The 14321-nt window shown below is 40.5% G+C and overlaps 1 protein-coding gene across 2 annotated transcripts in view; it reads left to right on the top strand.

Annotated features, from left to right (window-relative positions):
• Positions 1–14321, top strand: part of CFDP1 (craniofacial development protein 1) — a 133735-nt gene that overhangs the window by 15510 nt on the left and 103904 nt on the right. For both annotated transcript variants that reach the window (XM_059999932.1, XM_059999931.1), the window contains exon 5: positions 11827–11946. In XM_059999932.1, coding sequence (XP_059855915.1) covers positions 11827–11946 — 120 coding nt within the window. The remainder of the gene's footprint in view (positions 1–11826; positions 11947–14321) is intronic.

Raw genomic sequence — 14321 nt, 5'->3', positions numbered from 1 at the left:
TTTTATGTAGTAAGAGTTTTCTCAATGAAGGAAGCAGTGTATTAATTTATGTTCTAGCACAAACTCCTTAATGTAAACTGTTTCCCTGTTTTGCAGCTGTGCCATTGGAACATATTCTTCCAAACACGTAAACTTCAAATCTCATCTGTTGACATGTGATCCTACTTTTATTACACAGATCAGTGTCAGTTAATGTTTGTCAGCAAAAAACTGATAAAAAAGAATCTTTATATCGCCCTCGTGATTAAATCACATATACTAAAATAATTTTCATATTAGCAATAATCTGTCGTTCTTCAAATTGCATTGAAGAAACACTTTGCTAACTTTGTTAATAGTTTCTGCATCATAAGCCAGATCCTGAATACTTTAAGCCATGGTGTCATTGGAAAGTTGTACTTGAACTACCTTCTTTGTCAAGATTTCCAAGCAGACACCTTTGATATAGTCTTTTACTAATGTCCTGGGAGTGGTATATGTTTTTCTTTGTTAGCAACCAAAAGTACTCCTTTCTCAGAAGGCCACAGTGCTAACGTAGGGAATTTTGTATCTGTTTTTATTGACTTTTTAGTTCAGTACTCTTTCTTTCAAATAATTCTTTTGATTTTGAACTTATTTCTTCATGTTTTATATGTAAATGCTGCAGAAGTTTTGGTGGATTTGTTGCTTTATTAGTTAAAACATCTCTGCAAAGAACTCACTGGTTTTAGCGCTGAGTGATCAAAACCCAAGCCCAGTGTATGAGGGCTCATAGAGTAAAAGCGGTTTGACCTTGGTTGTCCTTCATTTCTTCGGAGTCACTTCCATTATCATCATGTGGTTTACTACTACTGATGCATTCAGGAAACGTGGGTTTTTTTTGCAGAAGCATACAGTGTGGGTTGTTTTGCCATCAGTAAATGAGGATTAAAAAATAATACCAAATTTACTTTCTTAATTTAGTTATTAAACTATAAATTTTAAAAGTCACACTTGGTCAATAATTAAAATGATTGTAAAAATTTATAAAAAGAAGTGCTTAAATTTTATCACATTTTGGGGTTTTAATTGATAAAATAACCCTAAACTTTCATACACAATGTAATGTGGTCTTACTGCACAAGACTAATATCACGTGTGACCACCTTGCAAGTTTGACAGTACCTGAATTGGTCTATGTTCTGTTTAATGCAATGAGTCCATCATTCATGTCTTGAATATTGTGACATTGTCAAATTGCTAAGCAAGTTTCTGAATACTTACTCAAAATTTTAGTACCTATCTTGTCTTAGACCAATAACAGGTAGTTTCGCAGGCCACATTTTTGGTAGCTACAGTTCTACGCAAATCTTTCCCTAGTTATTCTAAAATGTTCTTTTTTTTTAAATAAATTTTTTAATTTTAATTTTTATTTTTGGCTGCGTTGGGTCTTCGTTGGCTGTGCGTGGGCTTTCTCTGGTTGTAGCGAGTGGGGGCTACACTTCATTGAGGTGCGCGGGCTTCTCATTGCAGTGGCCTCTCCTGTTGCGGAACACGGGCTCTAGATGTGCAGGCCTCGGTAGTTGTGGTACGCAGGCTCAGCAGTTGTGGCATGCGAGCTCTAGAGCGCAGGCTTAGTAGTTGTGACGCACGGGCTTAGTTGCTCCGTGGCATGTGGGATCTTCCCAGACCAGCGCTCAAACCCATGTCCCCTGCATTGGCAGGCAGATTCTTAACTACTGTGCCGCCAGGGAAGTCCCTGCATTTAGTCTTTTTTTAAAAAATTTTTTTTATGGCCTTTATTATGTTGAGGTAGTTTCCTCTATGCCCACTTTCTGGAGAGTGTTTATCATAAATGGGTGTTGAATTTTGTCAAAAGCTTTTTCTGCATCTCTTGAGATGACCATATGGTTTTATTCATCAATTTGATAATATGGTGTATCACATTGATTGATTTGCGTATATTGAAGAATCCTTGCATCCCTGGGATAAATCCCACTTGATCATGACGTATGATCCTTTTAATGTGTTGTTGGATTCTGTTTTGCTAGTATTTTGTTGAGGATTTTTGCATCCGTATTCATCAGTGATATTGCTCTGTAATTTTCTGTTTTTGTAGTATCTTTGTCTGGTTTTGGTATCAGGGTGATGGCCTCATAGAATGAGTTTGGGAGTGTTCCTTCCTCTGCAGTTTTTTGGAAGAGTTTGAGAAGGATGGGTGTTAACTCTTCTCTAAATGTTTGATAGAATTCACCTGTGAAGCCATCTGGTCCTGGACTTTTGTTTGTTGGAAGAATTTTAATCACAGTTTCAATTTCATTACTTGTGATTGGTCTGTTCATATTTTCTATTTCTTCCTGGTTCAGTCTCAGAAGGTTATACCTTTCTAAGAATTTGGCCATTTTTTCCAGTTGTCCATTTTATTGGCATAGAGTTGCTTGTAGTAGTGTCTTAGGATGCTTTGTATTTCTGCGGTGTCTGTTGTAACTTCTCCTTTTTCATTTCTAATTTTATTGATTTGAGCCCTCTCCCTCTTTTTCTTGATGAGTCTGGCTAAGGGTCTATCAATTTTGTTTATCTTCTCAAAGAACCAGCTTTTAGTTTTATTGATCTTTGCTATGGTTTTCTTTGTTTCTATTTCATTTATTTCTGCTCTGATCTTTATGATTTCTTTCCTTCTGCTAACTTTGGGTTTTGTTTGTTCTTCTTTCTCTAGTTCCTTTAGGTGTAAGGTTAGATTGTTTATTTGAGGTTTTTCTTGTTTCTTGAGGTAGGCTTGTATAGCTATAAACTTCCCTCTTAGAACTGCTTTTGCTGTATCCCATAGGGTTTGGATCGTTGTGTTTTCATTGTCATTTGTCTCTAGGTATTTTTTTATTTCCTCTTTGATTTCTTCAGTGATCTCTTGTTTATTTAGTAACGTATTGTTTAGCCTCCATATGTTTGTGTTTTTTACGTTTTTTCCCCTGTAATTCATTTCTAATCTCATAGTGTTGTGGTCAGAAAAGATGCTTGATATGATTTCAATTTTCTTAAATTTACTGAGGCTTGATTTGTGACCCAAGATGTGATCTGTCCTGGAGAATGTTCCATACGCACTTGAGAAGAAAGTGTAATCTGCTGTTTTTGGATGGAATGTCCTATAAATATCAATTAAATCTATCTGGTCTGTTGTGTCATTTAAAGCTTCTGTTTCCTTATTTATTTTCATTTTGGGTGATCTGTCCATTGGTGTAAGTGATGTGTTAAAGTCCCCCACTATTATTGTGTTACTGTCAATTTCCTCTTTTACAGCTGTTAGCAGTTGCCTTATGTATTGAGGTGCTCCTATGTTGGGTGCATATATATTTATAATTGTTATATCTTCTTCTTGGATTGACCCCTTGATCATTATGTAGTGTCCTTCCTTGTGCCTTGTAACATTCTTTATTTTAAAGTCTATTTTATCTGATATGAGTATTGCTACTCCAGCTTTCTTTTGATTTCCGTTTGCATGGAATATCTTTTTCCATCCCGTCACTTTCAGTCTGTATGTGCCCCTAGGTCTGAAGTGGGTCTCTTGTAGACAACATATAGATGGGCCTTGTTTTTGTATACATTCAGCAAGCCTGTGTCTTTTGGTTGGAGCATTTAATCTATTCACGTTTAAGGTAATTATCGATATGTATGTTCCTATGACCATTTTCTTAATTGTTTTGAGTTTGTTTTTGTAGTTCCTTTTCTTCTCTTGTGTTTCCCAGTTAGAGAAGTTCCTTTAACATTTGTTGTAGAGCTGGTTTGGTGGTGCTGAATTCTCTTAGCTTTTGCTTGTCTCTAAAGCTTTTGATTTCTCCATCGAATCCTTACTGGGTAGATTAATCTTGGTTGTAGGTTTTTCTCTTTCATCACTTTAAGTATATCCTGCCACTCCCTTCTGGCTTGTAGAGTTTCTGCTGAGAAATCAGCTGTTAACCTTATGGGAGTTCCCTTATATGTTATTTGTTGTTTTACCCTTGCTGCTTTCAATAATTTTTCTTTGTCTTTAATTTTTGCCAATTTGATTATTATGTGTCTTGGCATTTTTCTCCTTGGATTTATCCTGTATGGGACTCGATGCGCTTCCTGGACTTGGGTGACTATTTCCTTTCCCATGTTAGGGAAGTTTTTGACTATAATCTCTTCAAATATTTTCTTGGGTCCTTTCTCTCTTCTCCTTCTGGGACCCCTATAATGCGAATGTTGTTGCGTTTAGTGTTGTCCCATAGGTCTCTTAGGCTGTCTTCATTTCTTTTCATTCTTTTTTCTTTATTCTGTTCCGCAGCAGTGAATTCCACCATTCTGTCTTCCAGGTCATTTATCCGTTCTTCTGCCTCAGTTATTCTGCTATTGATTCCTTCTAGTGTAGTTTTCATTTTAGTTGTTGTATTGCTCATCTCTGTTTGTTCTCTCATTCTTCTAGGTCTTTGTTAAACATTTCTTGCATCTTCTCAATCTTTGCCTCCATTCTTTTTCCAAGGTCCTGGATCATCTTCACTATCAGTATTCTGAATTCTTTTTCTAGAAGGTTGCCTATCTCCACTTCATTTAGTTGTTTTTCTGGGGTTTTGTCTTGTTCCTTCATCTGGTACATAGCCCTCTGCCGTTTCATCTTGTCTGTCTTTCTGTGAATGTGGTTTTTGTTCCGCAGGCTGCAGGACTGTAGTTCTGCTTGCTTCTGCTGTCTGCCCTCTGGTGGATGAGGCTATCTAAGAGGCTTGTGTAAGTGTCCTGATGGGAGGGACTGGTGGTGGGTAGAGCTGACTTTGCATTTAGTCATTTAGTCTTAAGAGTCCCTCTGTGTTGTAGAGTGTCTCTCAGTTTGGGTTGTTGCATTGTTTCCTCATGGTTAACTTCATATTAATCACTTTAGACAAAAATACTACATTGATGATGTTTTGTCCTCGTCCGTACATCACATCATTAACACTGATTATTGGTGGCAATAAGTTAGACTACTTAGGCAATATATGTCAGAATTCTCCATTGCAAAGACACCCTTTTCCCATATAATCATTTTAGGGATCCATTAAATAAATCTTGATGATGTGAATTAAGAATGTATTTTGCTGGGCTTCCCTGGTGGCGCAGTGGTTAAGAATCTGCCTGCCAATGCAGGGGACATGGGTTCGAGCCCTGGTCTGGGAAGATCCCACATGCTGCGGAGCATCTAAGCCCGTGCGCCACAACTACTGCGCCTGAGCTCTAGAGCCTTCGAGCCACAGCTACTGAAGCCCACGTGCCTAGAGCCCGTGCTCCGCAACAAGAGAAGCCACCGCAATGAGAAGCCCGCGCACAGCAAGGAAGACCCAACGCAGCCAGAAATTAATTAATTAATTAATTTTAAAAAGTAAAAGGGGGCTTCCCTGGTGGCGCAGTGGTTGAGAGTCCGTGTGCCGATGCAGGGGACTCGGGTTCGTGCCCTGGTTCGGGAAGATCCCACATGCTGCGGAGTGGCTGGGCCTGTGAGCCATGGCCGCTGAGCCTGTGCGTCTGGAGCCTGTGCTCCGCAACGGGAGAGGCCACAACAGTGAGAGGCCCGCGTACCGCAAGAAACAAACAAACAAACAAACAAACAAAAATAAAAGGGAAATCTCTTTAAAAAAAGAAAGAATGTGTTTTGCTGCCAGAAATCATACTGGGAAGTATAGAGCTATCCAACAGAGGTTAGTAGAACACTGATAGTGAACTGAAGTCCTACAAAAATAATACAGAAAGTGTTTAATATACCGTTGGGAATATAGGTTTTAAATTTTTGGAAATTTTTCTTGGCTTGCATTATTTCCCATGTGTCATATAGGATATCTAAGAAAGATTTATTATAACTTTACCATTGACTTTACACAGAGAGTAATAAGAAAAGCTGGTGAATAACTGTTGTTATGATAAATCATTAAATTTCCTGATCAAATTAAATTTTGTGGATTTATTAATATTTATAAATAGTTGACTGACAAATTTTCTATTTTTAAATTTTTTTCTCTTTCATTTTTTTAAAGCAAATGGGTGATTGTTTTAAATACTGGATGAGTATTCAGAGAACCTGCTGTTTCTATCATTTGTCAGAAGAGGGCAGCACCGTGTCTATCAAAAAACAGCAGTATGAATAAAGAAACTTTTTTCCATAAATATACACACTCACGCACATATGTTTTATACTCAAAAGTAATATATGCTTATTACTTTAAACACATACGTGCAGAGATGTATAACGTGACAAGTGAAAGTTCTGTGTAACGCCTTCTCCCTAAAAAAAAACAAAAATTCTGTTAATAATTGTCATGTTGCCAGGAATTTTTTAAGAAGTTCAATTATTTATACTTAAATTTAAGTATTATAAGGAGCCCTCATGTAGGAACTTGAAGGGCCTGAATTTTGACAGTAAGATGCAAAGTTGGTAAATGGATTTTGAGCATATCTTTTAATCTCTTGATGTCATTATTCTGCTTTTCCTTTTTGTCTTTGTATCAAGTTAAGAAATGTGAGAAAGAGCTACTGATGACTGGGAGGAGTTTGTAAGTATAAGCATAAGGTAGTGTTAGCACAGTTAGTCTTTTGGGTTTTTTCTAATTATGTTTTAATTGTTAAATTTAGGATTTTTACCTTTTTGTTTCGGTTTTCTCCCACTTGAAAAATGTGTAGCTTATTAACCTTGGTGAATGAGGAAATACAGTATTTTTTATCCTTCCCTATCATATAACCAGCTGAGCCAGTTAGCTCAGAATTTCCTAAATGATTCACCTTTTGGAAGAGGCCAGTCATGGAAAGTTTCTGCATAAATAAAGACTTTTCAGGAAGTTCTGATTAAGTGAAAATGAAGTTAAGATGGAATTCCTTCTGCTAGCACTTGAATTAACTGTTGCTAATGATGGGCCTTTTCCTGTCAGGGTTCCCTCTCGTACATTAGGAGTGGTCTATAATTTAACTGTTCTCCTACTTGAAGGTATTTTGATAGCGAATCCCCTCCCACCCCCACCCCGTCTGCATCTAGGTCAACGCCTGACTTGCAGGATCTTAGTTGCCTGAACAGGGATTGAACCCAGGCCCCGGCAGTGAAAGCACCGAGTCCTAACCACTGGACCGCCAGGGGATTCCTGCGAATCTGTTTTTATTGCTTGTTAAAAGTGGAGTTCTTCTAGGCGTATTTTCAATATACAGTAATCTGCTTATTTTTACTTTGTGTCATTTATCAAAGTCCCTGAGAGAAATATTCCAGTTTAAAGAACTTGTTTCCTAGTGAATATGAATAAGACTTTTTTTAAAAAAATTAATTAATTAATTTTATTTTTGGCTGCATTGGGTCTTCGTTGCTGCACATGGGCTTCCTCTGGTCGCAGCGAGCAGGGGCTACTCTTCGTTGTGGCGCGCAGGCTTCTCACTGCGGTGGCTTCTCTTGTTGCGGAGCAGGGCTCTAGGGGCGCGGGCTTCAGTAGTTGGGGCTCGTAGGCTCTAGAGCGCAGGCTCAGTAGTTGTGGCAGATGGGCTTAGTTGCTCCACGGCATGTGGGATCTTCTCGGACCAGGGCTTGAACCCGTGTCCCCTGCATTGGCAGGAGGATTCTTAACCGCTGCGTCACCAGGGAAGTCCATGAATAAGACTTTCGCAGTAAGAAATTAATAGAGATATTCCCACAATTTATACTTTTTTCCATGCTTCCTTTATGCCACTTACTATATATCATGTTTTGTTATGATTTGTTTTCATGGTTGGCTGTCCTGATGGACTGTGAGCCAGTCAGGGCAGAGACAATGTCATATCTTTTTATATGTCTCATGTTCAACACAGTGCCTGCATCTAGGTCGCTTTTCAGAAAATCTCCACTGAATTGTCTTAGGTTGCTGGTAGAAAAGTTTTGTTGGTACTGTGGTAAAACAAGTAAACAAAACATACTTTGCATAAAGTCTTTTTTTACTTTCCCTATGACTTGGGCTACTTGATCTTTATCTTCTCTCATCACCAGCATTCTAAAGTTTCATAATGATATGCCTTTTTGTCGATCCTTTTTTTTTTTTTTTTTTTCGGTGTGTGGGCCTCTCACTGTTGTGGCTTCTTTCGTTAGCGGAGCACAGGCTCCGGACGCACAGGTTCAGTGGCCATAGCTCACGGGCCCAGCCGCTCCGCGGCATGTGGGATCCTCCCGGACCGGGGCACGAACTCTTGTCCCCTGCATTGGCAAGTGAACTCTCAACCACTGCGCCACCAGGGAAGCTCTATAGATCTTTTTAAATTGTTGGGTCGTGGGAGTTCCTCGGTGGCCTAGTGGTTAGGATTCAGCACTGTCACAGCTGTGGCCTGCATTCGATCCCTGGTCGGGGAACTGAGATCCCGCAAGCTGCATGGTACGGCCAAAATATTTTTAAAAATAAATAAATAAAATAAATTGCTGGGTCACATATCCTGTGGAACACTCATTTTGTGGAAACTTCTGGGAAATTTTTCTTTTTGTTCATAACTTCCCATATTTTCTTATTCTGAAGTTCCTATTAGTTAAATTGATGTAATAGTAAGGCTCTGCTAGGCTATGCTGGGGTAACAAATAAACCCAGAAAGTCCATAGCATAACACATATTTATTTCTTACTGGTACACAGTCCAACACAGGTTGGGTAGCCCTACATCTTACAACTCAGCCGTCTGAAACACGTAGGAAACACATAGCCCTTGAGATTGCTGTGGCAAAGGAAGAGTGAATAGATACATCTTCATTTAATTTGTCTGTTTTGAGAATGAGACTTCGGCCCTGCCATCTGAGTCTGGAACTTATGTGATTTTCATTTCTCCAACGAGTAATGGGTTCTGGGTTGGGTAGGGGTCAGTAGCCTGTGGTATAAGGTAGAGAAGGGGATCTGGGACCTAGACGCTCCTGATACAAACTTTCAACTAGTTTTAGCCCCACTCCTCTCCCCAACCTTCAAAGTTTCCTGGTATCTCCATTTACTGAGCCTTTCTAGGATACTGCTTGCTTGTTGGCCATTTCACATGGCTACCAGCTTGAGAGATTAGAGCAAACAAAGACTTAAGTCAACTTTTACTTGTGTGTTTGCTTTCTACCTTCAAAAAATTTGATTGACCTCTTTCTCCTGTTATACCTGTTCTTATCCTTGTGTAGTTCTGCCTTTGTAAATTTGTTTACCACTGTTTGGCAGGGTTTTGGTAGGGAGTAGAGTTCAAAGCACCTTTTCCAAGTGGAAGTTTCCACTTGTTCTTCACAAGCCATCTCAGTTCTTCTCCAGATTCTACCCAGGGCAAGGAGATTTAAAGCAACTTTCTAGGCCAGTGCTCTGGGACTCTGCATTAAGCCTCAGGTTTGGATGTAGGTTTATGTTGGTTGTCTCTATAGCAGTGTAAGGAATCACCCCAAAATTCAGCAGCTTAAAACAGTTGTTTTATTGTAATTTCTCCTAGTTCTGGGGTGGCTGGACTCAGCTAGATGGTTCTTGTGCAGAGCCTCTCATGCAGTTGTAGTTAGTGGCTGGGTCTGGGGCCATCTTGAAAGTTTATTTACTCCCATGTCTGGTGCCTGGGCCAGGAAGAAACACCTGGGGTCTGGAACGGGCTCCTTAGGTATCTCTCTCTCAGTGGTATTCCCGTGTATTCTCTCCAGCATGGCGGCTTCGGGGCAGCCAGACTTCTTGTGTGGTAACTTGGGGTTTCAGAGGTACATTCTTGAGAGAGAGCCACCTGGAAGCTCTATCACCTTTTCTCAGTGAGACTTATAAGTCATGTAGTGCCCCTTCCACTGAATCTTGTGAGTCGAGGCAGCCGCAAAGGCCCACCCAGTTTCAAGGCGGGTGACATATACTCTCCCTTTCATTGGGGTAGTGTCAGGTTCTGGAAGAGCATGGAGGTTGGGAAATTTGTGGCAACCATCTTTGGGAAATAGAATTTACTGAAGGGCTCTCTGTAGCATTGCTACTTAACTTAACCCCTTAGATAACTTAACCCCTTAGATATCAGTGTTCTCACTCATGAAATGTAAATGTGTTAGCGGCTACTACAGAAATGCTACAGACCATCCCAAAACACAGTGGTGTACACCAATAAGAATTTATTTGTTGAACATGTGTTCCTGGATATCTGGGGTTCAGCTAATCTAGGCTGGTCTCCAAGCTGCTTGTTGGGTTCAGATCTGCAGCATGTGTCTTTCAGCCATCTTAGACCAGCAGCTCCCTGAGGCATACTGTTCTTATGGCTAAAGGGAGGAACTCAAGGGACAAGTGAAACAGCACAAATACATTTAAAGCTTCTTTTCCTGTCAAATCAGCTAACATCTCATTGACTGTTGAAGCAAGTCATGTATCCAAGCTCAGCATCGGTAGGGTAGGGGAGTATCTTCTTGGTCCACAGGGAAGGTGTGAATATTTGCCGAATGGTGGTCTAATCTATCATATAAATTCTTCCTCTTGTTTTTGACTCTTGACTCTTAGTACTGAGAGGTTTACTTAGGAGAATAGAGGGACACACAAATTAAGCCCAATACAGAGTAGGACCAGATTTGGGGGGGACCTTGATTTGGGGGGTTCAGCAGTTTGTATTTGAGCCTCTGAGTAATAGTGAGCCATCATAAGAACTTGAGTAGGGGAGTAACAGAGTATTCATTTGTTTGTTTGAAGTCATCCTTCAAGATTAAGGTAGTCTTTGCCAGTGAAGATTCTTAATGTAAAACCCTCAACCTCTTATTTTGTGCCACTTGTGTGGGTGACACAGTACTGAGTGCAAGAGTGAGATGGTTCTTAAAGAGAAATTTTGGTTTTGGTCCTAAGAAGCGTAGAAGGAAGAAGAGAAAAGATAGAGACTTCTATTCCTGCAAATCTGGAATTTATAGGATTCATCTGTCATTATGCTGAATGACCTGTTTGAACACTCGTGATAACACAGTGACCATAATCTTGGACCCTCCGACAGACAGATTGGCATTTAAACAAAATTCCTCAAATGTTTTTATTGACTTGGCAAACCTAGGCCGGCATTAGGCATTTCCCTTCTTTATCTGAAATTTCAGGCACCATTAATACTTTTATTTGTTGCTTTAGGACTCAGTTTTGTTTTTTTTTTCCCGGAGAATTACGTTTTATTTGACGGACTTGAAGAGGACTTAAGCCTGGAAGACAACCTCTCAGATGACTCTGAGGGACTGCTCTGAAGAGGTCAGGGAGGAGCCAGGATATATAGGAGTTTTTGCAAACCACGTAGTAGGAACATCAAAAGATTATTGTTAACTAAAGAAAAGCAGGGACTTCCCTGGTGAGGACTTAGTTTTATTGAGGGCATTTTTTCCAGTTTTGAAACTGGACAGGATTCTCAGTCGTGTTGCTTTCTTCCACCCTTAAATCACTGCCTATTTGGCGGTTTTAAGGAATTTTGTTTCATGTTTGGGCAGTTAGGTATAGAGCAGGAGCCTTCTTTAGAGTATTCCCAATTGTTTATACTGTTGCTTTTCTCCTTGAAATAATGCCAGTGTTTTTCTCCCAAATATTCCATCTCCCCATTCCAACTTTTACTTAAGTGTGAGCGCTCATCTGCGTGTGAGGTGCAGTGGAAGAGCCCTTTTCAGCCTTCACATCGGTGACCCACGTGGACTGTGATTCAGTGGTGACTGTCATGCTGACAGAAGTAACGGAGGGGACTTGAGAGACATCAGACTTACATATGCTGTTGTTTCATTTGTTAAATTAATAAGGGGAAAATGTCTTTATCTAGAACTGTTACAGTACACTTTAATCATAAAGCTCAGCAGCCAGAATTTATAGAAGCCCCGTGTGTTTTTCCTTGTTGTTATTTATGCCCTTTTCTTAGATTTTGTTTCTTTCTTTTTATTCCTCTTGTAAAGTTGGTGTCTCCTTCCTTGGTACAGGGTGACTAAGGAAGTGGATGCTACATCTAAAGAAGCCAAATCCTTCTTCAAGCAAAATGAGAAAGAAAAACCCCAGGCTAATGTCCCTTCAGCTCTGCCATCACTTCCTGCCGGATCAGGGTGAGTAGTCTAGTCTCAGGTCCAGGTGTACCTGGCACGTTGGAGAAGCTGTTTTCAGTACAAGGACACCCTTTACCTGTAGCTCTCGTGACTCCTTTCCTGAGAGAAGGAATTCTGCTGCTGTTGTGCCTTTGCTGAAATATTTGCCAAAACGGGGGAGGCAGAGGAAAATTAGCCACAGGCTTCTTGTTTGATTCTGAAAAAAGTCCTGATATACAGTGTTGGCCACAGAGGTGAACACATAGTAGACTTTACATTTAAAAAATAATTTTTTTAAAAGCATGACATTTATTTATTTATTTTTGGTTGCGTTGGGTCTTTGTTGCTGCGCACAGGCTTTCTCTAGTTGCGGCGAGCGGGGGCTGCTCTTCGTTGCGGTGCTCGGGGCTTCTCATCGCTGTGGCTTCTCTTGTTGCGGAGCATGGGCTCTAGGCACCCGGGCTTCAGTAGTTATGGCACATGGGCTCTGTAGTTGTGGCTCGCGGGCTCTAGAGCTCAGGCTCAGTAGTTGTGGTGCATGGGCTTAGTTGCTCTGCAGCATGTGGGATCCTCCCAGACCAGGGCTTGAACCCGTGTCCCCTGCTTTGGCAGGCGGATTCTTAACCACTGTGCCACCAGGGAAGTCCCTAAAAAATAATTTTTGAATGAAAATATCAGCAGATCATCAGAACTTGTAATAAAGATTTGGGTTGAGTACTTGCTTCCACTCCCAAAGACCTCATAGGAACAGAAAAAGGTCAAAGCTGACTTGCAAATAATTTTGTTAACACATCATCAAGAACTTAATAGTTTTTCTCCCTTTATATTTTCCATACTAAATGGGTTATTTTTAGCTGAAGACTAGAATTGTTTCTTTGGAGGAAATAAAAATTCCCTTCTTCTTAACCTGTATGTAAGATGGAAAGCATCACAGTTAGTATGAGGAACCAGGGCACTAGCCTACAGAGAAGTGAACATGGACCACACCCATTGTAACACTGATCACCTGCTGATTCCTGAGGGGGAGCTCTCTGTCCTTGAGGTGTTTGGGGTAGAACAAGTCACCTATAGGGGCTTCGCTGATCCTTAAGTCAGTTTGTTGCTTCATCCTCTCCTCCCAAAACAGTGAAGTTTTGTTTTGTGTTTTTACATTAAAAAAAAAAAAAAGTCATTGGTTTTCCTGTCAGGTTACGAGCTTTTATAGGACAGGCCTTTCTCATCTTTGCAGCCCTGGCTCCAAACGACACTGTGTTACACTGGTGTGCATTTACCCAAAAGCAAACCCTGAGACAAAGGTTTGAATGCAAGTCATTAGTGTGGGAGGTGATTCCAGGAAGCCTGAGCAGGGAAGTGAAAAGGTGTGGGAAGGTAGCCAGTGCAGGGTGTATTTTCCAGCCGCTGCTGGTGGTGGCTGCTAATCAGTCCTGCTGGTGGACTTGGCAAGGGCAAGGAGGCTGGGATATTTATCCTCCAACTCCCATCTGTGCTGGCTCAGCTGCTTCCACGGCACTCAGGCCATGAGCTGCAGGTGTTTGCAGTGACGCTGCTCTCAGGGTGTCATGGCAGTGAGTGCAGGGACGTGTGGATGGCCTGTGTCCACATCTGCTCCATACTTTTTTTCTGCTTCTTAATCCATGCATTTCTCTCCCACTGGAGCAACTAGGTGGCAGAAGTCATGTAGTAGTTACACAGGAACCTGAGAAGGAAAAGGTTTTGAGTGCTTGCTACCACCGTGGAAATTAGGTAAACACCGAGGAAGGCATCTGTGAGAGGAACAGAGTAATGTGAACAGAGTTCTCCAGACTGACCCTCTTAATACTCTAGGCCAGTACGTTTCAAGCTGTGGTTTGCAATCATCATTTAAGAGAAATGAAATAGAATACATGTCATAGTACATCATGTGGTAAGAATAAATATTGTTTTCACAAAATTTTTATTTCAGTGTGTGTTTTGTTTGTTTGTTTTCGGTTGTGCCCGCGGCTTGCAACATCTTAGTTCCCTGACCAGGGATCGAACCCGGGCCCCCAGCAGTGAAAGCACCGAGTCCTAACCACTGGACTGCCAGGGAATTCCCTATTTCAGTTATAAAAGTGCTTGTACAGGGTGATGAAATAAACTATATTTTTTATGAGGTCTGAGATAAAAAATATGAGGCTCTTGGCTGAAGGAACATGCTTTTAGCCTTCTAATCATATTGTTTGAAAGGGATTTTCTTCATACCAATGACTTTCAAACTTTATTGACTGCAACTCACAATAAGGAATACATTTTACATCATGACTTAAAATATAGGTATGTTAAAAAGTGAAATAAAAATTTGGTGAAATTATGTTTACCTTTACTATGTATGGTGAACTCTTCTCTTTTATTTCCATTATTATGTAATTATTATGTGT

This window comes from Delphinus delphis, chromosome 20 (genome assembly GCF_949987515.2).
Source record: "Delphinus delphis chromosome 20, mDelDel1.2, whole genome shotgun sequence".
NCBI lineage: Eukaryota > Metazoa > Chordata > Mammalia > Artiodactyla > Delphinidae > Delphinus > Delphinus delphis.
Note: the sequence above shows the minus strand (reverse complement) of the source record. Positions and strands in the feature narration are given on the sequence as shown.